A 26,774-nucleotide genomic window follows, 5' to 3' on the forward strand; every position below is an offset into this window, starting at 1 on the left:
TCTCTCTGTGTTTTTCTATTAATACTCGTTTAAATATTGGTCTTTATTGAGGTTTACAGAAATTACATCCAATGCTAACTCATAGGAATAAACTACAGTGTGTGAATAGATCAACTGATTTATTTCATGAAAACGAATCATCTAAAAATATTTCAACATAAAACTTCTTTAATTAATATGTTAATGTTAAGAATTGATCAGATGGTTCCTTTGCTCTGTGGAGCTTTATAACGACTTTCCGCTCGTTCTTTCCATTTCCAGTGACTTTAATGTTTACTGTCCCTGCATCAGTTTTGTCTGTCTTCAGTAAAAGAAAAGAAAAGCAGGTCAGAGGGAAAAGCAACAACCCTCAGACAGGCTCAGTGACTCTATTTAACATAGTAGAGCACTTAATGAACCTTAATAATATATTCAGTGGAGACCAAAAATCTAAATAGAAACTATTAATGCTCAGTGTCTTCCAGTAGTGAAACTCAGCAGCTGTTTATTAACGTATTAAAGGTGATAACATGTCGGTGTTGTACCTACTGCTTGTTTCTGCTGCCCCCAAGTGGCAGAACATTTTGTTATTCCAGGTTTAATAAATGAATCATGAGGATTTGTTGATTTCTAGCCTAAACCCAACATTGCACAAGAGAGTTCCATGTGTCTACATGTGGCCCTTCATGTCTTCAGTGATGAAGTGAACCTCCTCGAGCTTCCATAACACATCTGCACATCCACTGTTTATTTACTCGTTTCTGCCTTGGCCTCTCTGAGATAAACCAGGAGACCAACATCTGCTCCTTCTTTTATGTGTCAGTTGACACAGATTCCTGATCTGGAATAACAAGCAAGTAGCCTACTCCTCAATTTTCTTCTAATCTAGCTTTGCAACGATTTCATAAACAGATGCTGTTCTCTCTGCAGTTTTTTTCTTCTCTGTTGTCGCCAATAGCATCTTTTACATAATAACTCAGAGCTGCCTCCCCAGCAAACTTGGATGTGGTTTAAAACTGCTCGTTATTCGTTTCCATTTTCTGATTCTGTTAACCCCAGCTCTCTCTGGTTATTTCTCTGAGGTGGAAAAGCTTTACCCTTGAAGTTGCATGTCTAGATTTGTTCCAGAAATTCAATTCAACATTATCTTCATCAAACCGGTGATTGACCTTCACAGGTTGTTGCTGGCTTTGCTCCTTTCCCATCGCCGCTGGACAACTGGTGAGTGTATCTCCTTCTTGCCACTCCTATGTCCATATGCATTAGAACACGGTTGTTCATTTGAATTATTCCGAGTGACTGAGTAGCAGTGTTGATGTCGAACCTACTTGTATGTAAAGTCATCTGCTGCCATCATGGTGTCATCCAGCTGAAGGGTCAGCTCTGACGCAGTAGGGCCAGCTGCTGAGATCTCGCACTACAAAGTAATTACTCATGTCACAATGAATGACTCGCTTCAGCGGGCGCGATCTTTTAATTCTTTATCAAGTTTGGCAAACTTTAGAACGCACATGCTCCAGTAAACTATTGAAACATCATGAAAATTGAAACATCCCATAAATCAAATGAGATGCTAAAAAAACTCAACGATAACTTGGCACGGGCTGCTCCAGGAAGTTGACTTTCTCTCTTGCAGCTGTGGAGGTGGATGTGGTGTCGCTGATGCTGCCCAATACTCCTTCACCCGAAGCAGTGATGCTGACACTATCAGACAGCGACAACGGCAAAAGGCTCCGTCAGCAACTGCTGCCAAGTAGACCAACAGTTGATGTGCAGACGCCCTTACCTGCCGCCCTTCCACCACCTCTGCCAGATCTCTGGGACGAGACGGAAATCAGCTCCCACGGTTTCGAAGACCCAGAGGTCACAGAGTCGAAAACCCACCCACCCACCCACCACCCTGCAGCTGGACACACAGCTGAGGCATGCGAGTGAGATCAGTACAGTGTCTGTGCAGCGGTCTTTGTCCTCCGTTTTATAAATATATATTCATATGTCTACAGCTGTGGCATAAACATTTTTTTCGCAAAGTCAGCTTAATTAAAGCCACGATGGAGAATCCTGCTCCGACCTCCTGAGCCACGGCCGCCCATTTACTTTCCTTCATTCACTTTGTTGTCCAGCTTTATGTTCCGCCATGCCCAATAATGCTGAATGCACAGAATAGTTTTTCTATAGACTAAGCTTGTGCACATAAAAATGAGTTGTTTGTAAAAACAAGATCTGCAGGTCACATTGGTTTTATGATGATGTCACTGGAAGAATAAAAAGAAAGACTAATTTAGAGAACAGTTAAAACGTAGTAATTTACATTTAGCGTTATCCCCGATTCAGATTTAAGGTGGAGGTCTTCGTGAAGGCTATTGGCTGCTCATGGTTTGCACAACATAGATCTTTTTGTGTTGCCCAAATTTGAAGTCTAAGTGATAAAGATACTACTAGGAATTGAAGGCCTAATCTTAAAGTTGCCATAATTTAAAGATGTGTAGTCATATTATCATTGATAATGTAACCATAATCTACATGCACAGACGAAATGGTTTATTAGTGTCACTTATTATTTGTAAATCTGTCTGCATAAAACTCATTACATGTTATCCTGAGTTTCCACCCCTGCACTTTGGTAAATGCTGTCAAGCAATATTGCTGAATCATTAAGGAGTTTGATACCTTACCACTTGCAACCACTAGAGGGCATAGTTTACTGGCCTGGTTAAGTTTGTGGCAACTCCATTTGAATGTGGATCCTGAGTATTGGTCTCCTGTACTGATCATGCGCACATATGGTTTAGTGCAACATCTGATGAAAGGTGACTGATAAAATATGATTAACATGGCTTTCACAATCACATATTGCATTTAACTGTCTGAAGTGTTTCTGGCGTGTTGCAGTAGTGAGGAGCAACACAGAGCAGGATGAGATCAGACGGGGGTGGGGATGAGGATGGCCCGACATCCAGAGGGGAGGAAGGTCACCAAACACACTTTCCCACCCAGCCCTGCCAGACACACACACACACACACACAAACACACACACACACACACACACACACACACACACACACACACACACACACACACACACACACACACACAATGTACACACAAGCACAGGCCCACCCTGCAGAGTTGTGTGTGCCAGATGAGGGTGTGATACATGACTGCTGTCACCGCTTCCCTCATTGCATTTCTGTGGAGACTATGCAATGCGCTATGCTACGCACTTGCACGTCAATCCAGCCCATACAGCTTACTGGAGATACAATGAAACTCTACCTGGAGCACAAAGCAATGCCATCTGCACTGCACAGAGGGGAGAGGAAGGTGTTTAATCAAATACTGACAAAGGTTAAAGGGCCCTTTTGCGAGAGAGATGTCACATCTCTGTGAACATGAAACAAATAAACAGCTGACCAAAGAAGGGAGTCAAAGTAGAGCCAACATTCCAACTGTAGATTTAATTGTATAAAATATAAAAAAAGTACATACAGTACATGGCGTGAGAGCAGGCAGGGTGTGTTCTCACAGACAGCACGGTAAGTCCTGACAATAGCAGAAAAATAACACAGTATATAAATACACATTTGATTCCAAATCTGAAAGCGCATACAATGGCTTTGTCGTCATAACAACACATACCCACGGGTATCAAGATTCAAGCAGAAGATAGCATGATTATCTTCTTGTCATCACTCAGTGTTTATCACTAGGCTGCACAGACAAACTAAATATGTCCCTTTGTCTGAATTGGATTGAGACGTTAGATACACTTCGTTCAGCTCATCAACATAAGATCGTGAGGATTGTCACAGTGAAAGTGCTTAAGGATTCAATACTATTCCAAAAATAGACAATACCAGGAAAAAGATCTCCCTCTCTGGGCGTACCCATTCATTGTGTCCCATCTGTAACCTCTGATCTCCAAACCATATGCTCTGACTCACATAACCACATCCATACATCACACTATACTCCCTTGGTAGTTCTCCCTGTGTACACGTGGCTGACCATTTGCATATATCAAACAACGAACCCATACCTGTACCCAGATCAGCCTTGGTTTGAATAGTACGTCGTCTAATTAGTGGCTCAGTTTGAAGAATTCACGAGTTCAGCAATAAGTCATCATTTCAGAATCTTGTCTTTAACCAAGACAAATGGTGTCAGACTTATCGAGGACTGTCAACAAATACATAGTTTTGCAAGCTCTAGAGCTTTTGTCATCATAAACCTGAAAATTGTGTTCTCCATTTCAAACAGAGCCGTTTTCCGAACATGTGCATCCAGTTTGGAAGTAACCAAAACCATCAGTGTTCCAATTTCCATTCGGTGGTTGAAAACAAATCTTTTGTCACAGTTTCTCTTCCTAAAAATTGTTAATTCGATACAGTACATGAATTAATAATAACAAAGGATTTTGTCACAGTCAGCGTCTGTTAACACCAGGGGGTTTGTCTCTGATCAGCCACAGAATATGACATTATGAACTCTGGCTCAGAAGTGTCTATTGATCGGTTTTCTCTGCTGCTGATGTTTCAGAATTCCTCAGAGAAGTGAAGTGCAGGTTAATTTGTCAGAAACAGTCACACCTCCGAAAGCTCACCGGTGAGATTAAAGGGCGGCAGCAGCCTGCGTGGAAACAAGCAGTCCTCACATTGGGAGAATGGACAGAGCATAGGTCCAAAATCGCCATTTTCCTGGTGACTGTGAACCAAGAATTGAGACCCTCAGTAGCTGCCATCGCCATTCTTAGTTTTGAACACCACCAGGACGACCATGACCGGGATCATACAGATGGGAGTTATCACCAGGGCTAAGACGACGACCGGCGGCGGGTCGCTCAACTCCTCTTCTGGACAATCCTGGAAGAACCTGGAGTGAATGTCCACAAAGGTCTCTTCCACCAGCGGGTTGGGCCACGGGATCATGAGACAGTCAGACATCTCCTCTGTGCAATGGCTTAGGTTACTGTACATACTGCAGCGTGGAGACCGGGAGAATATGGAAGAGGATTCAGAAATTTAGTAAAAATGTATATATTTCAAATGTCAAAAAGTGCAGACACTGAACTCACTGCTCACCCGCTCACGTTACCCCACTTGCACCAGTCAGTGCTGTTCAGTGACTCCATTGAACTCTCAAAAGTGTTGAGACATAAATGGCCAATCAGGGTTGACAGGCAATCCATTGTTGGAGCACCGTACATGTCACTACAGAAGTTGCATATTTCCGGGCAACGGTGAGTATCATTCCCACAAGCTGCAATGACAGTTTACAAAAGGAAAGAGAACAGCAACATAAACAGATTATAAAAAGACAATAAAGAAATTTGGACATTCACAGGATGAAATACAAGTTTGCCTGTCTATCTGTGGTTAAAAGGTCATGTCACCTACCAAACGGCACGGTAGCCTCTCCGTAAGTTGTGTCTGAGAGGGAGAAAAGTCAGATTTTGGGATTAAAAACATTTACAGTAAACTGTACACGCTATCATGTGAAAACATTCTAATTCAGTCCATTAAGTTTCCATACAAAAAGAATTCCGTATAATGAGCCATGAGTCTCTTTCACGTGTCTGTGCTGAAGCAGGCATTTTGCAGCTGTAGAGAGGGAGACCACACACTCACCGGAGAGAAAGGAGAGGAATACCCCAATGAAACCAAGTGCTCCATTCATGTCAGAAGAAAACGAATAAAGGTGCGATTCCCCCGGCTGATGACCATGTATAATAAACCTGCACGTCTTAGTCTGTGTACGGCGAGGCATAACAGGAAACCCGGCAGGATGGAAGAGTCGCAGTGTAACCTTCGGTAACCAGATGTCCAAACAGTGTTACCCGCGGTTACCAGATGTTCTTGGAAGATCTGTCTGACGGCCCTGCGCCTTGGCAGCAGTGCTTCCCCTCTCCAACACGCGCTGCTTTAGGACTTTTTCCCTTTTAAAGGGGTGGAGGCAACAAAGATTGTCTTCTCCATTCTCCCAAATAAAAGGGAGCACACCCAAGCTGGGCTGGACCCACATCTGAAAACCCTTACTCTTTAACTCTTGTTCTGCTTTTTAGTCTCAGTTTCTCACAGTCGACGGCCTGGCCAGCTCACAGCATGTGATTTATTTGCCTTTTGGGCTGCCTCTGCCAAATAGGAAACATAAGTAAACATTTAGGGCTTCAGCGTTTTGGGGTGGATGGAATCATGACGCTGCAGGGTGTGCTGTGCTGACAGGCGGGATTTCATATTTAGGTTAATTTGACCAAACCTGGAACAAGTTGTGAGACCCAGCTGACGGGCTGTTTAAAAGCAGATATTTCCACCATAGCTGCGGCAAGTGTTTGTTCTTTTCTGTCACGAGCAGCTCACCAGAGTGTTTCATCTGCGAGGTAGTTTCTCACTGTCGCCATTCACAACTTTAAAAGAGCAGTAAGAGGGAGAGAGACAGAGAGAGAGAGAGAGAGAGAGAGAGAGAGTGAGAGAGAGAGAGTGTGAGAGAGAGAGAGAGAGAGAGAGAGAGAGAGAGAGAGAGAGAGAGAGAGAGAGAGAGAGAGAGAGAGATGGCTTCATTGATTGAATGAAACATGAAATGCACGGCTCGTGTTTTCTCAGGACCAGCTCGTTCATTTATTTCACTGGATCCACATGTTGGGCCTCTCACAACATCTGTTTGCCGAGCTGCATTTTGATTTAGTAATGACATCAGGAAATGTGTCTTTTCAGCAGAGGAGGAGCTCAGAGTTTGGGGGGAGTTGGCAGGGGAAGGAGGGGGGACAGTCAGGGGAAAGGAGAGAAAAAAAAAAGGGAAGGCACAGGATGAGGAACAGCGAAAGGGGCGCTGCTCCAAACTTCCAGTTGTTTCACAACTCTTGAGTTCATGCGTTGATCACCGACGTTGCATGGGGTGAATGACGAACAATTTCAGGAAGTTGAGCCAGGTGGGGGCCGCTCATAATGAGGTTTCAGTTAACCTTTCACCCCAAACCATTATGGACCTTTTATCTGCTGTTGCTGACCCCCACGCTGGTAGAGACCTCCCCAGGAGTTTTTCTTGGATTCTCAAGATAATACACACAAGGGGATCTTGGCAGAAAACAGCCTCTCCGAGCTCTGCTTTCTCCGTGTGTCTGTTCCAGGCCAAGAAAATTGATGTAAGGACCTGACCCAGAACAAACCCCCACTGGACTCAAACACTTAATCCCTATTTGAAATATACATTGAATATATATATACAGACACACAGACATGTTGTCGACCATTAACAATAATGTGAAATAGAAAAAGGTTGTAAACTTACTGGCAGTCATCTCTACTGAGTGATACCCTGTCGAGAAATCGCATTGGGTTAGTCAACGCATTCATTTTCATGCATGTGATCAATATATTTATATATATATATATATATATGTATATATATGTATTTATATATTTCTTCAACATACCTACTGTTGTGGTAGGTTGTGCAGCTAATTGTTCATCTACCAGGCCATCCACTGTCGTGCATCTTGCTGTAACAGATATAAAACAATGGGAAAACAGAACATTGAAATGATGATGGAAAGTACGAAATGCGGCAATCCAGTAAACAGCACATACAAATATAATGCAGTATATGGAACAACATAAAGTTACGTAGAGGTATATACAGTTCAAAATATGTTATTATAATCCAGTACATACAAAAATATATTCTTTACAAATATAATCCAGTATATGCAAACAGTGAAAGTAAGAAGGTATAGAATAGAATAGAATAGAATAGAGTAGAAACTCTTCATTGTCATTTTATTGTACAAAATACAACAAAATGATGTGAGCTACTTCTGGTTTGGTACTTTAATGTAAAAATAACCCATCGCACACAATATATCATGTAGTTAAAAGTAAAGGAAATAGCCTGTTGAGAAAACTGTGAAGCAAACAGGTCACTGTATCCTCCCTTTGTGTGCTACTGCTTGAAGGAAATATATATACAACACAAAGATTATTGAAATACACAATCCATGTCCTTCTTACGTGAATAATACATGTATATCTTATTTAATAAATACAAGCAATGGTAATGAAAATTGTTATAGCCTGGCCTATACTGATGATAACATTTTCAACATCTACTACATGTTGTCACGGCATGATGACACTCACTACATGACAGTTAAGTATAAAGGTATAAACCTTAATCATGAGACAAGCTAAGCTCCATTCTTAAAAGCCACACAATACCACTGAAAGCCTCCAAAGCATTCCTCCTCAGAGGTGAGACAGAGGGCAAGAAAAGAAGTTATACTGTAGCTTGTATCACGCTGGATCCTCGACTTACCCCAGAAGAGAAGAGCCACAAACCAGCCAGAGAACATGGGCGAGAGGCTGGTGGCTGTCATTGTGCCTGACAGTGCTCTGTGCGTCCTCACTGGTGCGTAGGGATTACATATCTCAACCTTTTCGCAGGAGGGCTCTATAAAGCAACAGGAAGCTCTCATTTCCCAGGAAGGGTGGATTTACACAACAGAGCAGGGACACTCTGATTAGCTCAAAACTACTGTGGTCCATTGGTGCACCACCATCTCTCCCTCTCTCCCTCTCTCTCTTTATCCATTTCCTTCACTCATCCCTCCCTCTGCTTCCAATCAAAAAGTGAGGAGTTAGGTAGACCCCCATCACATCTCTCTCTCTCTCTCTCTCTCTCTCTCTCTCTCTCTCTCTCTCTCTCTCTCTGATTGTCAATCAAAAATCCCCAAAACCCATTTGATACTTCTATCGTCCCAGAAATGAGTAATTCATATAAACAGCAAAAATCTATATTATATAAAGATGAATGACGTTTTGAAGGGGTGCTCCACAGTGTTAGTATTTCACTTCTTCATCTTGAGCTCTAATGATGACACTCTGATTTCTTCACACACGCACTAGTATTCTCCAAGACCTCTGATTCTATTGGTTCCCATTTAATTTGACATCATTGGAAAGTACGTGTTCCAGATCATGACTTCTGTTTCCTTGTTGTTGTTGGAGAGCATAAGATTTATGGCTCATCAGTGGCGTTGGTGAGTCAGGAATATGTTGTTTTTTGCTGTTACACCATTTTTGATCTGTGTCTCTTTTCCGACCACATCTGCGTCTGACAGAACACTGAGCTTCTGTGGTAATGAGACGCAGCAAGGCTCTCCACCCGTGATGATGCGCTCGTCCACGTCACTGAATCGCAAGAGCTCTCAGCTGCCGGGGCTCGGGACGACGCCAGGTGACTTGGGGGCCACAGTAAACCTTATTTCTGATAAAGGAGTCCTCTCTTTTTTTTATCTGATTGATTCAATTTTGAAAAGTCCCACAAATAGGAACTGAAACATTTAGCTCAATAGATTTTTTTTAAGAGCATTAGGAGACTATAGCTGTGTCTCAATTCAGAGGCGCAATCCTTCGGAGGCTGTATTTGAAGACCGATTGTGTCACAGCGGCTCGACTTGGCTGTGTCCCATTCCGAAGGCTTTTTCAAATGCCGAGAAGCGCGAAATCACAGAGAAACGAAGGCTCAATTGGATGGATCCTTCTCTGGCCAACCTATCCGATGATTCATTGCACTTAAGTGACAAACCATTGGAAATGATGCCGGAAAGTGAAAAAACACCAATACTTGAGTATCGCTCTGTCACCATGCAACAGCAATAAGGGCGGGACGATCATGGAGGACTTCTGTTGAGACTGTCTCAACTCGGTTCGGCCTCCGTCGTCTGTGCGGCTCATCAGACATCCTGAACTGGGGAGGATGCTCAAACACTAATGCATTGTTATGAACAGAATAATGTTGTAGCTATTGCTGTGATCCAGGTTAAAAAGTCAAACAAACACAGAGTGTCTGACAAACTGTTTTTTATTTCCATGGTTCAAGGTTTAACGACATATTTGATAGCTCATTAGCTACCATTAGACAACAGCTAACGATTGCATTCAACCACTTATTTTAGTTAGCGTTGCATTGTTAGCTTGATTTCATCCAGTCGGTTGCTACTTTAAACTACTTAACACGTCTGTGTTTGTGAATTTTCCTAAGTCACAGATCAATAAACCTTCAATATACTTGAAAGTGAGTCCCAATGACAGCCGCCAAGAGCCCAACACACAGTTTACATTTAAAAACTTCCTGACGATAATCGCGTCGCTCCCCACATGCTTATCTTCCTGTTTGCTTTAGTTTGACAGCTCAGTATCAGTGTTAGACGACTTCATAATAAACATACTTTAGGTTGCTGAATGCATAATTAATAACCGGGAGAAATACGAGGCATAAACAACATAGTCACATTTGTGTAGCTGTATAGTTTCTTTGTAAGAAACCAAAAAACTTCCAGGGAGATTTCTTTATCCAAGCTAGACATGTACGTGAGCATGTATTGTGTCATATCATAAAAAGTAACTGAACAGTGCCATCTTGTGAGTCAGAGAAGCAGCGTTTCTTTGGATATTAATTTGGGGAAAAAAAGAAGAAGACAATATAGTAAATCATTGAAAATGTTGACAGAATAACAAGCATTCACATATTTATAACTCATGACAAGAAGTGACACATGATACAGCTAAGCCTCAATCTTTCAACTAACATCACAGAAGCATCGAAAGCTACGTTCTATCTTTTTATTCATGGGATCTTGAGTAACTACACATTCCATATGTGAACAAAAAACGTTTCAAAATATCCTTAAAAATGTATTATTTGGTTAAGATCGTAGAACTGCAGAAGGCTAATGTGTCATATGGTAACACCCCATTGAATTTTTATAGAACGGGAAAAGATGTATCTATGTGAAGAGTGAATATAGGTTTGTCTATCAACGCACCCATGTGTACTTATGCATTATAAACCTTTATGTATATTATGCAGTGCTTTCATTTTAGCCCCCCTATTTGGCAGTAATGATCAGTATATAAGCATGTTATAAGTGGTTTATACGTGTTGTAATGTGATCAAATATAAGCGTTTATTATTGTATTTGTCAATGGGCGGTGTGGCCTAGGGGGTAGAGTGGATGTCCTCCAACAAGCAGGTTGCTGGGTCAATCCCTACTCTTCCTCATCTGCATGCCGAAGTGTCCTTGGGCAAGATACTGAGCCCCTAACAAAATGGCCCCCACACTAATTGTAAGTCGCTTTGGATAAAAGCGTCGGCCAAATGACATGTAATGTAATGTATTGTAACTACTAAAATTCCTACTGTGGTAACCCCTAAATCTAGGTTGGTGTACAAATAGGTATTCAATGAAAATCAATTAGAACACTGATATAAATTTGCATTCCAAATCATTTATATCCTAAATGAATGTACATTAATAAATACAAATGTAGTTACATCGTTTGGTTTTCTATTAAAAATATTGATTAGATACATTTGCTGGACTTAAATTTCAGCTGGGGAAATAATTTTCTGTAAAATGCATCTTTCTTAACTAGGTAATTGCTTTATTATCAGTCTCAGGTTAAATGCATTGATAATAGAACACTGCTCCAAAAATACTGTATTTTTCTGAACCAGAATGTGATTCTGCACAAGTATCAACTTCTGTATCTGTGCAGTGGCACAAACTGCGAGCAGCCTGACTTGTTAAAGATAATTAGTATTTATATTTTAATGTAATTATGTGTACAATTAGCTTTATTATAGGTCGTATGGTATAGGTCATATCAGGTTAAAGAACAAAAACGTGCTCCATTGAACTCAAGTATACTTTACGTGTTCATCCTCTGCACAAAGGCTTTCAAATTGTATATTTCAATATCAATTCTGCATTTATATAATTCTCCTTTTTGTTGCAAGAAGTAGTTTCATGCCATGTTTCCACCTCGAGTTCTGTGAATTCGTATTGCACGTGAAGCAGTCATTGGTGACAGCATCAGTGGCCTGAGGAGCCTCATCCTGGGTAAAATGTGTCGAGCGCCCTCGGGAGGCAGAGAGCGGAACTACAACTGAGCTGTTTACCGTCCGACAGAGCGTGGAGGTCTGCAGGAATGTTAGAAAACTATTGGTCAGTTTTTAAACTATAAAAATCAGTTTAAATGATCATAATAGATAACTTTAATACAGGATTTACTCTCAAGTGAATGCGCCTATTATATTTATAATGAGGGTTTTTTTTACTCCTTCAATTAAAAATTATCATTATAAAATCGATGTAGCACGGTTTTATGTATTTATAGCTTGTGTCTCACTCTGCCTCACCCCGTGAGTGTCCTGACGTGACTCATCCGAGAGGGGATCACATGCCGACCGAAAAAGAAGAAAAAAAAAGCACCCAGAGAGCTAACGCAGTATTTAAATGGCGATCTAGCCCTTTACTACGCGGACGCACAGTTGCATCAGATCCTGTTCGTGAGTGCCTGTGTGTATGTGTGTGTGTGTTGTGTGTGTGTGTGTGTGAATGTCTGTGCACCGCGGCCGCTCCGCCAGGCTACGCCACTTTTTTCTCTCTTTTTTTTTTTATTCCCAGGACGCAGAATAGTAATAAATCCTCGCGGGTTGGGGAAAGGCTGTGATCACAATAAAGACGTCACCCTGCTGCTCGGGTTGAGCCAAGTGCGCAGCTATTCGCAGGCGACAACAACAACACGCTCCGGCGGCACCATGCCCCTGGATGGACGGGCTGCTTTTCTCCGAGAGATCCCGACGGTTCCTGCGTCAGATCCACGGTGAATAACCGCGTTTAACCGCCCCGGATCCCTCGGCTACAGAGAGAGAGGAGCAGGAGGAGGAGGAGGAGGAGGGGGGGGGGGACTCGCTGCAGGCGCAAGCAGGACGCACGACGTGGATTTGGAGGTATTTAATAACTGCGACACTGGGTGGACACGGGGGGAGATGCTGCGGTAGTGTGCTGCGATCGCGCTGTTTAAAGTGTCGCACATCGGGATGGACACAGTGCTGGTGTACGGATCTGCTGCTGCTGCTGCTGCTTCGGGACGCAGCGCACTTTCCTGAGCTGAGGCTGAAAACGTGTGTGCACGGATCGTCTGTCCAGGAGGTGGGAGAGAGGAGAGAGGCGCACGGGAGCAGCTTCCCCCGCTCGGTTCTTATTGACCCGCACACTTATTTCCGATCGCGCGTCGGCTCCCGCAGAGAAGTTCGTGTTCTCTGAGGAGAGCGTGAAACGCGTGAAAACTGTTACTACGCACTTTTTCTGCTCCGCTTCGTGCTGGTTTGGTGGGGAGGCACGCCCACTCCCGAGCAATGTGGATGCCCCCCCCGTGCTTTCACACGCACTTACACTTTATTTATTCATGTGCGCGTTGTGTGTCCGTTTGCTTATTATCACTGTGACATTAGAAACCGATGATGAAGAGGAAGATGGAGACTCTGAACAGTTTAAAGCACCTGTGTTTGGAAGCTTTTTTAAAAAAAACACGAGATGTCAGTTTTGTTTTGCCAGCAGTGGGGGGCGCTCTTTGGAACAGACTTCCAGTTTGAGTGAAAGGGGAACTTTTGCATCAGTGAGAAGCAGAAAGGAAGAGAGCATCCTACTCACTATATATAGTCATTTAATAACAGCGTGTTACCATCTTTAATACCAACTACTTAAATTAAACTGTTTTGATCAGATATTTTTTTTTAAATATTTTAATATTAAGTATTTATGCTGTTTATTATGTTGTGTTTATTATGTTATGTGTCTTGTTTTGTTCTCTTTTACCCCCCTGTGTTTGGTAAAGTTCTTTGTAACCTTGTTCAGATAAGTGCTATAGAAATAAAGTTATCATTATTATGATAATAATAATATTAACACAGCTACCTGTAGGCTGTTAAGGATAATTGACAATTGCTGGTTAAAACAGTCAAATTACTACTTTATAAAGTGTCGTCAGAGGACCAAATACTATTGAAAATTACTTATAGTTTTCCTGATATTGTTCCCATTCAACTTTTTGCGATAACAAAAAATCTGTCGTTGACCTCAGCATCTAATGCCAGTGCAGGCTGTACCCAGTGATGTTGGATTTTAACCACACAGCATCTCTTGTCTTTTTCTTTTTTTTGTAAGCATCATGGAGGATGCAGCTGCCGCAGACCCAGTCCCTGCCACTGGTGCCGCCCCAGCAGCCCCGAGACCTCAGCCTTCCTCCCTCGCCAACTCTCGCAGCTTGCTGGAGTGGAGGCGGAGGGTCAAGTCTGAGTATATGCGCCTGCGCCAATTAAAACGCCTTAAAAAAGCAGAGGAGGTCAAGGTGGGTGAGCACAGTTATAGATACATCTCCATATAACTGAAATGAACGGCTCGGTCTGTTACTGTTTGCATGGTTCCTTGCAGGAGGTGTGTGTTTTTTATGTGCAGCACTCGCAGTGTTTGTTTATGTGCCCGGTGCACGTGTGACACTGACTTTGTTCTGTTTGTGTTTTTAGAGCCTGTTTGTGTCCAACAGACAGAAGATCGAGCGGCAGACGAATCTCCTGAACACAGAGTGGTCCAAGCTCAGGATTCAGCCCACACCTCTGTCCACTTCCGGTGGAGCTATGGCCGGAAAAAAGGTGTGTGCGCATCTGTGTGTGTGTGTGTGTGTGTGTGTGTGTGTGTGTGTGCTGAAGAGGGTGTAATAATCTCTGTTGCATCACAATCTTGTAAATACCATCCTCCTGCCTGCACTCTACAGTTCAGACATCATCTTCCTGCACCAGCAGGTCAGGGTCAACTAGTTACTACCTCCACCAAGGAGGTTACTGTATGTCTTCGTATCGTTTGTTTGTAAGATTATGCAAAAATTTACTTGACCAATAATCATTATATCCTGTGGAGGGTTGGTGCATGACCCAAGAAAGGTTGGGTGGATGCAATATGTTTTTGTAATGTAATGTTTGGCATTTTTCAGCGTTTTCAGTGATTTCTCTGAAAATAATTCATGGATCTTGATGGAAAAATCAAATACATGTCAGAGACAGATATTTATAGAATACTCTGCAGATCCAAATGAATATCCGGATCTAGTGAATTTAAATGCGGTTTCATAAGGGAGACTGTTGAACCCCAGCAGTGGTGTGCACTCGACTGAGCTTCATTCTAGTCATGTGTATTATTATTTTTACATGAGTGCCATGTCCATCGTGCTGAGTCCACTTCACCAGCTCTACTGCTCTGCTCTCATTCCCACCTGCCTGTCAGATGTTTTACGAAAATCAAGCTGTGTGTCAGAAACTGATGGTATGGTATGTGACTCTGTAGGAACTCATGATATAACAAGCTGAGAGTATGACGGCATCATTCTCTTCCCACGTGCTGCCAGGTTCAGCTATACTGGGTTTACTGGGTTTATTTCCCCCTGTTACATAGTAATAAGATTGCAGAGGATTGTTCTAGTGTCTGGACCCTAACCGTTCTTCTTTTACAGATGTGTACGGTGGAGTTTGGCTTCCCAGGGTTCAAAGCTCAATCCATCGCCATGAGGCCCCTGTCCACAGTGGCAGGAATCCCCTTCATGTACTCCTGGTCGCCTCTGCAGCACAACTTCATGGTATGAAGTGAACCACAGTGTGTTGCGGGCAATGCAGTCACAGTATTTCACTATATTTATTTCACAATATTGCCCTCATTCACCTGATTCCTATTTGGAAGATGTTGAAAATCAACCGTCACCGCTCTACAAGTGGATGTTACCGTTGTTCCATAAACGCTTTATTTTGACAATGAAAGTGCATTTGATATTTTCGGATGTAGCTCCTCAGAAGTCGCACGGTTAGCGTGCAGCATCAGGAAGTCACGTACCTGTCTTGATGGGAGTCTTTGCGTCCTAGGTGGAGGACGAGACGTTCCTTCACAACATCCCCTACATGGGCGACGAGGTGCTGGAGCAGGACGAGGCCTTCCTGGAGGAGCTCATCGACAACTACGATGGCGTGCATGGGGACAGAGGTGTGTGTCCCCTCAAGCTCGGATGTACTTCATTTGGGTTCATTATATGCTAATGATGTAGCTTTGGTTCTGGAAGCCTGCTGGGGGTTATACCGAAGGTTCACGCTGTGTCATTCCTTCTCACCTGTCGTGTCCCAGAGGGCGGTTTCATCAGCGACGAGGTCTTTAAAGAGCTGGTGGAGGCCTTGAGCCAGTACTCGGACCACGAGGAGGAGGAAGAGGAGGAGGTCGTGGCCGGGGTGGAGGCGGTGGGGAAGAAGGAGGAGGAGAGGGCGATGAGGAGGAGCTCGGCGGAGGGTTCGGAGGAGACCAAAGCGGGGACCGTGGCGTTCGTCAAGAGGAAGAGGAGGAGCACGACGGAGGGTGAGTTCACACGAGAGGGCGGCAGCGCGAAACAAGGGCGACACTGTTCCTCTTGCAACACAGTACAGCTGCCACAAGGTCGTCCTGTCCCAACAGCACTTGAGCTGGCATTGTTTACTCTAAAGCAACCACTGTGTCCCTGCATGGGCACAGTGTGTGTGTGTGTGTGTTAGTGTGTGTTTGAGGGAACTTGTTTGTTCATGACACTGATATGTCCCGTCTCTAATTACACAATTGAATGACCTCTCGTTCCCGGCTTTATTAGAAACTGGACTACAAACAAACACTTCCAACACTAAGCGATAGTGAAATTGAAGCCCACCCGAGCGCGCGGTCAAACCCGTGCACGATTGAAGGGTCCATGAATAAAACACGCGGAAAAAAAAGACCACTACACTGTTCTCACGAGAGCTGCCTTCAGAGCATGTTAACGCTGAGCGGCCTTGAGAACCGGGAAACCCTCGGCTCCTTTGCAAAAATGTGTAAAAGTATTTGTGAATCTGAATTGTGGTCCAACTCTGCTCCCTTATTATCTTGTCTCCTAATAGTGAGGGACTTGTGCGGCAGCAGGAAGATCCCCAACGATAAGATATTTATGGCCATCGCCTCCATGTTCCCGTACAAGGGCACCACAGAGGAGCTGAAAGAAAAGTAAGAAAAGCGAAGTGAAACCGCCGGTCGGCGCTCACAATGCCGAACGGGCCGTTGCTTAGAGTTCACCATGGCGACGCGAGCCGTCGGGGAGGAAAGTAATAATGGTGGCTCGCTCTCAGGCTCCCTGACTCAAAGGAGCACTTGCATCAGCATCTGAAAGAGCTTTATGTCAAATGAGTATACGTTTCACCGCTGAAAGTTGTTCCCTGTCGCCTCCTCAGGTACAAGGACCTCCTGGAGCCCCCCAGCCTGGTGAAGCTGCCCCCACTTTGCACCCCCAACCTGGACGGACCCTTTGCAAAGTCGGTGCAGCGGGAGCAGTCCTTACACTCCTTCCACACACTCTTCTGCAGACGCTGCTTCAAATACGACTGTTTCCTACACCGTAATGGCTTCTGTTGTGTTTATTTTCAATTCTCTTGCAAATTCATTTTTTGTGATTCCCTGAGATTTTAGCTCTTCTTACACTTTGAGTTTCACTGTGGGCAGTTGCAATCTATAAAACCTCCTGTTGCACAATAGAGTCAGAATATTGTTGTCTTCTTTTCTTTTAGCTTTTCATGCTACGCCCAATGTTTACAAGAGGAAGAGTAAGGAGATCCGCATGGTGACCGAGCCATGTGGTGCAGATTGCTTTCTGCTGCAGGTATGCCAAGCTCACAATCCTGCAACCTGTCCATGCATTTTGTACAACGATGTTTTCATTGTTTACTCTTTGTCATGTTTTTTCTCTCCCCCCCCCCCCACCTACTCCTCTGAAGAAAGGGGCTAAACAGTTTGTGGATCAGAATATGGTACGGCCCCAGAGGTCTCGCCGATGTCGGAAGCAGCAGCGTTCCACCGTGTCCAGCTGTCCCGGACCATCCGGGTCCACTGAGGAGGGCAAAGTGGGCGACAGTGACCATGAGACCACCTCCTCCTCAGGTACAGGACTCAGATCTCACAAGAGAACACAGTCGGGAGCAGCTTTTGAAACCATCAGGTGCTTTGTCTAGACATGAAAATTACACAAGCAATGGAAAAACAGGTTTCAGTTGGGTTCTTATGCTGTAGACTTGAAGATACAGTGCAGTATTTGCTAGTACTGAAGAATTTGTCATTATGAGACTTCTATTTTCACAGCTAAAAGTGAATGATTCACTCAAGCTTAAAGGTTGTGTGCTCTGTATTTCCACACACTATAGCCACAGTTGTTTGCAGGTGTTACTGAGACTTTGAGTCACTGTATGACTCTGTGAGTGGCTGCATCATATGACTTCCCCGAATAGTCCCCCTTTCTGGCAGGCTGACTGCAGCTCTTCAGAAAAGTGAAATTTGGCCGGGGATGATAGCTTTCAAGTCATATCCTGCTCGGTCCGGCCCCCCTCTTCCATCCCCTCTCAATATCAGCTTTCGCTTGCCAAGCAAAATAAACCAAACATTAGTTTTGCATGCTTCAGACCCAACATAAACACTTTGCTCCCCCCTCCCCTCTCTTACTGTGGCCCTTTTTTCTCTTCCTCTTTAATTTCTATTGACATCTGCATGTGGTGAGCAGTGGGAGGGAAATAAGAGCGATCTCCTGTGGATCTTTATCTTTATTCTGCCCTCCCTCCCAGAGCTCTCAGGTCGTCTCTCTGTGCCGTCAGTGCCTCACTTGGAGTCCCTGTTAGTTTTGGAAGCCGCTCACGCTTCACCGGTGACTCAGCAGACTCTCTCTCTCTCTCACACGTTTTGAGATAATGTGGAAAAAAACAGATTGTTGGGCGGATTAATAAAGATACTCTGTGTGGTGGAGCATGTGGCCGCGGCAATGCTGCATTCTGCCTGTTGCCAAGCAACATTAGGCTCTCTGCCTCGAGCTGTGGGTGTGTAAGCATCAGTCCTGAATATCCAAAAAAGCTCAATCAAAGCCCATGGTCCTTTGAGGACTGTGTACCGTGTACCGTGTACTGTGTGTGTGTGTGTGTGTGTGTGTGTGTGCGCGCGCCTGTGTGTGGGTCTGTTTGTGTGCGCGTGTGTGTTTGTGCGCGCGTGCCTGTGCGTGCGTCTGTATGTGTGCAGATGAAAAGCTGCCTAGACCAAGGAATTGGTTTGCGTGTGCTGCTGCATGTGGGCAGGTTCCAAAACTATGAAACAAACTGTCTGCCGAGAGTAGTTAGTTAGTAATACTGATGTTTGTTTTTTTGTGTATATCTACGTGTGTGTGTGTGTGTGTGTTTGTGCGAAACAGAGAGTCCTTCACGGTGCCAGACTCCCACCAAGCTGTGTCCAGGGGATGATGACGGCGAGCAGCAGCCGTGCTGTGTGGTCAAGTGGAGCGGGGCGGAGGAGTCACTGTTCAGGGTCCTGCACGGCACGTATTTCAACAACTTCTGCTCCATCGCGCGTCTCATCGGTACCAAGAGCTGCAAGGAGGTGAAATGTCTGCACGTTTTTCGGTTTTCCCTTCTCAACTCGTTTCCCCTAGCCCAACGAGAAACAATTACTTTGCTATGTTCATTCATCTTTGTTATTACTGTATGACATAGATCCAAGCAATCCAGTTTTTTAGGTTGTTAAGTTTTAAGTAGAGATTTTCCCTTCACACTTTATTTATTGCCACTGAAACACATAGTTTGTGCAAAAGAGTCTTCTCAAGAGTTCTCCACAGATTTTATCATTCCACCTCTATAACCTTGTCGAAACCCGGTGCCTACATTACCCACAATGCAACGTGACTGCCACCAATTAAGGAGCTGTAGTAATGAGGAGCAGTCTACAAATATCTAGTTAAGAGTCTCAAAGCATTTTTGTATTGAAAGTTCGAGACCTTACAATTTTATAGAGAAACCAAACAGTTCCCACAGCGAGAACATTTTGGCAACTGGAGAGAAAAGCTCAAGTGTCGTCACTGGAGAAAAAATACTTTTTTCATTTCCCTCAGGAGCTTAAAAAAGCTTTATTCAGCTGTTTTCACAAAGAGCAATAATACTCCCCAAGACCTGAAAACGCACTTTGAAGTGTAAAATACGTGGGGAGTTCCTCTTTAAAACGCCACATGCTGGAACGAGAAAAAGGCTGGAGATAGATATTAAAGATTCTCAAAGCCTCAGTGGAGCAGAAACAGAAAAAGGATCTCCATTCAAACAAGGGAATAGAAAGTAGAAGCAAGAGGTTTTATGAGAAATCAGTTGATCTACTTGTAAAATAAACAGTGGAAAATAACTAATAATGAAAGGGATGCGTAGTGGTTTTGAAACACGGTACAATACAGACTTGCGTCGCTGATTTCCGTTGCGTTTGCGTCAGTGCGAGTGTAATAACATGCATCCTGTGCGTGTGGTTTTATGATGTGGATAATTGGGCGGACTAGAGAGAGAATGGCATGTGGCACCATAAACAGGGATGCGTTCCAGATGTGTCGTCTCTCATACGCTCATATTACATAACATATAACAGATCTCAGAGCTCTTTTTTAAAAACTGTTAAACTGATAAAACGAATTTTTTGATATGTCTTTGACACACGTTAAAGCCTGTCCATCATCCCTCTGTATATCCAGAACGCCCCGCCCACTTCTTAATCAAGTGGAAATGCTAAAACCAGCTGCATCATTATGTCTGTCTGCGTCTCCGGGAAGAGGCCAAATCCGGGTTTTGGCAGCAAGAAGATGTTGTGTGTGTGTGTGTGTGTGTGTGTGTGTGTGTGTGTGTGTGTGTGTGTGTGTGTTTGTGTGTGTCCATGCAGATGTTTGTGTATGTTTGGCCTCTGCAGTGGAGATTTGATAACAGAGGATGGTTGGGGGGGGGGGGATGTTGTGTGGCGTAATCGAGACAATGTGCTTTTCAGCTTGACCGGTAAATTACACAACATCATTAGAATAAAGGGAACCGATTTACTTCACAGCAGTAACCTAACGTTTCCGCGTGATGTTGTTTCATGACATTTAACCCCCCCCCCAGGTGTACGAGTTCGCAGTGAAGGAGGTCCTGATCCATCGGGTTCCTTTAGAGGACGGAGGCATCTTGCCCCAAAAGAAGAAAAGGAAACACAGGCAGGATGAAAAAGAAATTTTCATTTAATTACATTTTCTTTGTCAAATTAATATTTTGGTGTCTTCAGAAGATGAAAAGTGAGCGAGTGTGGAACAGGATTCTCACATAACTCCTCCCCCTGGTGTTTGTCTGATGTTGCAGGTTATGGGCGAAGATTCAGCTGAAGAAAGGTGCGTTCCTCCCCCACTGAATTATCCCCGTGTGACTTTTACTACCCTGCCCTCTGAAACACAAACCGGCTTTCTGTGCCAGTCTGAGGGTTTTGTCCTCTGTTGCTCCAGATAACTCCTCCAATCAGGTGTACAACTACCAACCATGTGACCACCCCGACCATCCGTGCGACAGCTCCTGCCCTTGTGTGATGACCCAGAATTTCTGCGAGAAGTTCTGTCAGTGTGAGCACGAGTGTGAGTGTCACCTTTTCTGTTTCACCTGTCTCTCACTTATTGTGCGCATCTTTCCTTTACACAAACACAAAGAAGCAGACACACAGAAGGAGCCTTCTCGGCCCTGGTGCGGCGAAAAGAAAATAGTTTGTCACCACATTTTCCACTGGAAGCTCCCAGTAGCTTTAAAAACCTCATTTATTTTTGCCAGGCCACAGTAGAGCAGGGCAGCAGAATGTAAAACGATTCTGCAGTATTCTGGCAGCAGTCAGAGGAGAAGCTGTCCTCTGGCGGGGATAGGTGGGTGTCTGTTTAACTCAGAGCTGCATTCACAATGAGGCATTCGCTGCAGCAGTAATGACCTAGAACTGTGTTTTCCAAAATGACCACACGGTGGAGGAATGCATTTTGTATTTTGCCCTCTAGGGAGCTTATACCAGAGAACGGGGATAAGAAGAGGTAAACATATTTGCTTTGGTTTGGTTTTGCCCCATTTGTGCATCACTTACGGTCCAGTCACCTTCTCCCCCCCGCCTCCTCCTCCTTACCCGAACGTTACCTCGCCTTTTCCCGTAGCAGGGGAGAGCTGCGGCCAAACAGGAAGCAGCCCCTGGTCGCACATGTGCGTGCTTTAAAAGACTTGGAGGGGAATCAAAGGGATGTGTCAGGCTCTGCGCCTGATATACAACCTCATCTCCAACATCAGCATGACTCAGGCTGCTCCGGCTAAGCAGTGCTCCATGATACTGACGCACAAAGCTCACACAGGCTGAGCATGGGAGGTTACAGCGCCGCAGCAGTGGAGACAAGCGCTGCCTGGAGCTGTCGCTGTGGACGGTTTTAACCAAGCAGAGTCTCCTGAAAAGACATTTTTGATTTTTCTTGCCTGATCGTTGTGGTCATCTGCCCAGAGGGTGTTGTGTTACACTCTGCAAAATTGTATTTCCGCATATCTGCCAGCAGAGGTCTCCAATGAGTCTCTCGGCCATTGTTCATCTCTGCTGCAGCTGCATTTGGAGATGGAACTGATCCATCATAATCACATTGTGTTCTGCCCAGTCATGCATCATATTTCTGCATAGCCCCTTTCTGAGCAGCGCTGGCTCTGAATGTTTTTCAGGCCAGAACCGCTTCCCAGGCTGCAGGTGCAAGACTCAGTGTAACACCAAACAGTGTCCCTGCTACCTGGCTGTGAGGGAGTGCGACCCAGATCTGTGCATGACCTGCGGGACTGCGGACCAGTGGGACAGCAAAGTGGTCTCCTGCAAGAACTGCAGCATCCAGAGAGGCCTGAAAAAGGTACAGAGGGCACGCTTGAAGGTTTCAGCAGCTAAAAAATATATAATCTGTCGTTATGTTTGAGGTCACTCATATTGGTCGTTCCTCTTTAGCACCTGCTGCTGGCTCCATCGGATGTCGCCGGGTGGGGCACCTTCATCAAAGAGGCTGTTCAGAAGAATGAATTCATCTCAGAGTACTGCGGAGAGGCAAGGCCACATTGATTGGTCAGATATTAAAGACATCATTTTGCTTACGAGCTTTCAGATAGATGACACTGTTGTGTGTGTGTGTGTGTGCGTGTGTGTGTGTGTGTGTGTGTGTGTGTGTGTGTGTGTGTGTGTGTGTGTGTGCAGCTGATCTCTCAGGACGAGGCAGACCGACGTGGCAGGATCTACGACAAATACATGTCCAGCTTCCTTTTCAACTTGAACAATGGCAAGTATTCCCCAATCTCCCTTTCATGTTATATATTGTAAGTCGCTTTGGATAAAAACGTCAGCTAAAGGAAATGTAATGTAATATAGTCCCGGCCTATCCCTGCCGTGTGTTAAGTAATCCTTCATAAACTCTGTGCGTATCTCTCAGTAGACTTTGTTGTGGACGCCACACGAAAGGGGAACAAAATCCGCTTTGCAAATCATTCAGTTAATCCCAACTGTTACGCAAAAGGTGAGACCGTCTCAGATGTTCTGCTATGAAGTGTAACGTGAATTAAAAGACTTGGTGACCTTTCCCTTTGTTTTGCCGTTGCAGTGGTAATGGTTAACGGGGACCATCGCATCGGGATCTTTGCCAAACGAGCTATCCTGCAAGGAGAGGAGCTTTTCTTCGACTACAGGTAGAGTCACAGGCCTTTAGGTGACTCTCCATCAGCTTCAAAGTAAAAGACGAAGGACAAAGAAAAAAGAGACAGGCAGACGTACAATGTCATCGTGTGCTTTCTGCTGTTGTGGCATATTTAAGACGCTTTGCTTCCTCTTCCTCTTCCTCTTCCTCCCACAGATACAGCCAAGCTGATGCCCTCAAGTACGTGGGGATAGAGAGGGAGGTGGAGACGACATAGCTGCACCAGGCGCCTGAGCCTGTCCCCCATAGCTCCATGGCCTCCTAACGCTTCTTACCCTTTCTGCAGTGTCACATCTGGCTGACGACTTTTCCAAACCCTCACTGTCTCACTCCTCTCCGCTGCACTTCCAAAAATAGACAGTCCCTCCCTGATGGTTTGCAGGTGCCGCTGCTCTGCAGACGCCTCACCGCCGCCATCAAGGACGGCTGCTGCCTCGCCCTCCTCCTCATCTTCCCCCCCCCACCAACCCCGCAAGACTGTACACGCCAAGCTTATGAAACAAAACCATTAACAGTGGAAATACTATTAATCCACATTGCACATTTTCTTCGGTTACATCTTGTCCAAGCAAAGAGGCGACAATTACCCATCATGCAGCGTGTTAATCTCTATCAGCCGTTTTGTTACTGTGCTTATAGACCGGCTTTTGTTTGACTTCTCGACACGTAACGTAAGCTTTTACTTCGTACCCGATGATGATCGGTGAAATGCATGTGCTGTCTCTTGGATAATCAAACCATTAAACGTGTTAGCCACGGCATTAGCTTCAGTCAGACACAGTCACTCTGTATCGTAGTGTTGTGTTGCCCTCTTTCAGAGGAAACCTGACCGGGTGTGTTCCCCTGTGAGCCCCAGTCAGTGGCAGGCCTCTCCGCCACATCTCTATGGTCAAATAAGTTATTGTGCATTTATATCATTGTTCTGCAACAAAAAAAAAAATTAGGCAACCGGACGAGAAACCGACTGACTGAATGTAGCCTGTGGACGATGGTGAAGAGATCTCATCCCCTCTTTTCATTTCTTAACACACCAACCTATTCCTGATTGGTACTCTGAGCAACCTATGCGCACATCCAACATTTCGAATCATGTTTACGTGATCTTGAATCCGTCAAACCTTGTGAGGCAAGTAATTGACAAATGAACGAATCACAGATTAAATGTCTTCCTTTCAAAATCGTATACAAGTGCCAAATGTTTCTACGCAGAGAAAAGACTGAAGCAGTGTGGAGGAGTAACTTCTGCAAGGTTTAAACAATGGGAAAAACAAAAAGTTTGACCAAATATTCAAGTCCCCCACATGTGAATGTAAAATATCATTTATCATCTTGTCTTCTTCTTTTTATATGTCCAGATTTGTTAGCCGCTCCGTTCTTCATTTTTGAAACATTAATTCCCACTTTGAAATGAGATCTTTGTCAACAGAGATGAACAAAATGGAGTTTACTGATATGTACAGTGTATGCCTATAAAAATAAAACTTTAACTTTATACATTAAGACATGCTGCACTTGTCCTTTTTGTGTGTTGGTCCAATAGCTTCTCGCCGAAAAGTAGTAGAAGGAATTCCTCCCTAAGGGCCCAAGAATCTATCAAGGTGCACCGAATTGCTCACACACCTTTGTGGCTGTAACATGCCTGATTCTCTTTCATCAAGATTCTTCAAATGAAAAATAGATGAAACTGTCTCACAACTTATCTCCAGTGTTGTGCATGAACGAACGCAAAAGAACGAATTCATTGGACACGTTCACTTTTATGAGAACGATGAACTGAACACAACTCAATGACAAATTAAGTTGAAAGGTGAACACGTTCATATTGTAGCGTCCTCGAATATAGACGACACGAAACGTCTCTCTTTATGTGTAACTTTATTAAAGTCCAGCGGACACGACACACTTCTTGTTCGTAACTCCGACACTCCTATCATCCATCCACCAGCGTATTCTTCACTCCCCTTCCTCATTCACCCTTGATACGCCAACTCATCAGCCAATGAGAGCCTGCCATCCCACAAAACCCTACAGCCATTGGCCTAGAACTGTCACGTGCTCCTCCCTTACCTGTTCACTGACCCTCAGGACATACTTTCTCCTCAGGAGAGAAGCTGTCTAAATCGATTGCTTGCACCATGTCGTTGCTCAGTGCCCGTAAAATGTCCTCGATGTAGCCTAACCTAAACCAACTAACTAGACATCACTACGTTACCCATCACTCATGGTACACATATGCAGACCAAATAAGCAACGAATTCCAAGTGTTTTCTTCTCTGGCCAGTGTCTCGGCTTCGAACCGTAGTTGGGAACTCAGCTCACTGGTCAGGGCCGGCCCTGGCGATGTTGGCACCCTAGGCGAGATTTCAAATTGGCGCCCCCCAACATACACATGCAAACTGTCATGCATCCCCAAGAACTTTTGGACTGTATACAGATACACACCCAGGCAGATTTGTAAGCTATAACAAAATATATAAAAATATATAATAAAAAATACAAAAAGAGTCCTGTACTGATAGCATATCATGTCATGTCGACACAAATAAACATTAATGATGTCCACAATCGGGGTGATTCTTACATCTATATTGTTCTTACTTCTCCTCCACTACTTTGCGGTGCTTTCTGAGTTGTGTAACTGATCATTTTATCTTTTTTTGATTCATCTTTGACTTTAACCGCAGTCTATCACCGCAGCGTGTACGTCAGGGACACACCTGAGGCGGAAGCGCAAATTGTGTGCGAGCCGCCGCCTGACTGTTCACACAGGGAGACATCCAGGAGGATGTTTTAGATGTTGGCTAGCCTGTCCACGGAGCCACGGGTGGTGACATCAGCAAATGTCCCTACTATGCTGCCAAAATGAGTAGGTTTTTATACATCTCTTCATATGCATCATGCTACTATGAGGAACTGTTGTGAGGTGAAATGAAACTCCCTTCTTTTTTTTCTGTTCTTGCTGAAATAAAGTGGATTCACTTGGTCTGACGTTTTCACATCTTTATAAAACACCTCATTAGCTTCACACTTCATACCCTGTGGGGGGGAAATGTTTTTTGAGAGAAGATTCCAGATTCATTCACTAGATTGGCACTCAGTAGAGCTCAACAGAGCTGTATAGATTCATCTCTGATCCATGCAGCTTCCTTCTGCCAAGTTGTGTGGTTATTGGTCCAGTAGTTTATTACATAAACCTGTTGACTGACAAATCAGAGATGAAAACATAACCTCCTTAGCAGAGGTAATAAAACCTCCACCCATTTATCAAGGAAATGTCACCAACATTAATAATTATTAGAAACACAACAGGAAATTAAAAGTAGAATGAAATGTTTCGAGAATATCTAAATAGTGGACGGGTAATTTTCTGACTTATCAATTCA

General features: G+C 44.2%; 2 protein-coding genes across 6 annotated transcripts; one reads left to right on the plus strand and one right to left on the minus strand.

Annotated features, from left to right (window-relative positions):
- Nucleotides 1-3,412: 3,412 nt before the first annotated feature.
- Nucleotides 3,413-16,856, minus strand: ramp2 (receptor (G protein-coupled) activity modifying protein 2). Its single transcript, XM_053442651.1, has 8 exons — nt 16,757-16,856; nt 15,970-16,208; nt 8,288-8,422; nt 7,410-7,475; nt 7,265-7,291; nt 5,377-5,409; nt 5,062-5,239; nt 3,413-4,957 (listed from the first exon to the last, which is right to left on the minus strand). Exons 3-8 carry the CDS (start codon nt 8,346-8,348, stop codon nt 4,708-4,710), a joined length of 615 nt encoding a protein of 204 aa, XP_053298626.1. The 5' UTR covers nt 8,349-8,422; nt 15,970-16,208; nt 16,757-16,856; the 3' UTR covers nt 3,413-4,707.
- On the plus strand, nt 11,927-24,891 carry ezh1 (enhancer of zeste 1 polycomb repressive complex 2 subunit). Of its 5 annotated transcripts, none has more exons than XM_053442649.1 (20): nt 11,927-12,769; nt 13,986-14,169; nt 14,345-14,470; nt 15,325-15,447; nt 15,728-15,845; nt 15,984-16,208; nt 16,757-16,859; nt 17,084-17,247; nt 17,417-17,508; nt 17,624-17,786; nt 19,075-19,259; nt 20,786-20,877; nt 21,020-21,048; nt 21,160-21,285; nt 22,385-22,563; nt 22,656-22,751; nt 22,899-22,980; nt 23,131-23,214; nt 23,299-23,425; nt 23,548-24,891. In XM_053442649.1, the coding sequence occupies exons 2-19, from the start codon at nt 13,990-13,992 to the stop codon at nt 23,385-23,387; spliced, it is 2,256 nt and encodes a 751-aa protein (XP_053298624.1). In that variant the 5' UTR covers nt 11,927-12,769; nt 13,986-13,989; the 3' UTR covers nt 23,388-23,425; nt 23,548-24,891. The 5 variants fall into 5 exon arrangements, with proteins under 5 accessions (XP_053298624.1, XP_053298620.1, XP_053298622.1 ...); XM_053442645.1 differs by having other exon boundaries at nt 11,928-12,769; nt 23,299-23,383; XM_053442647.1 differs by having other exon boundaries at nt 11,931-12,769; nt 23,134-23,214; nt 23,299-23,383.
- The last annotated feature ends 1,883 nt before the right edge of the window (nt 24,892-26,774 follow it).

The sequence above is a fragment of the Pleuronectes platessa genome, chromosome 16, assembly GCF_947347685.1.
Source record: "Pleuronectes platessa chromosome 16, fPlePla1.1, whole genome shotgun sequence".
Classification (NCBI taxonomy): domain Eukaryota; kingdom Metazoa; phylum Chordata; class Actinopteri; order Pleuronectiformes; family Pleuronectidae; genus Pleuronectes; species Pleuronectes platessa.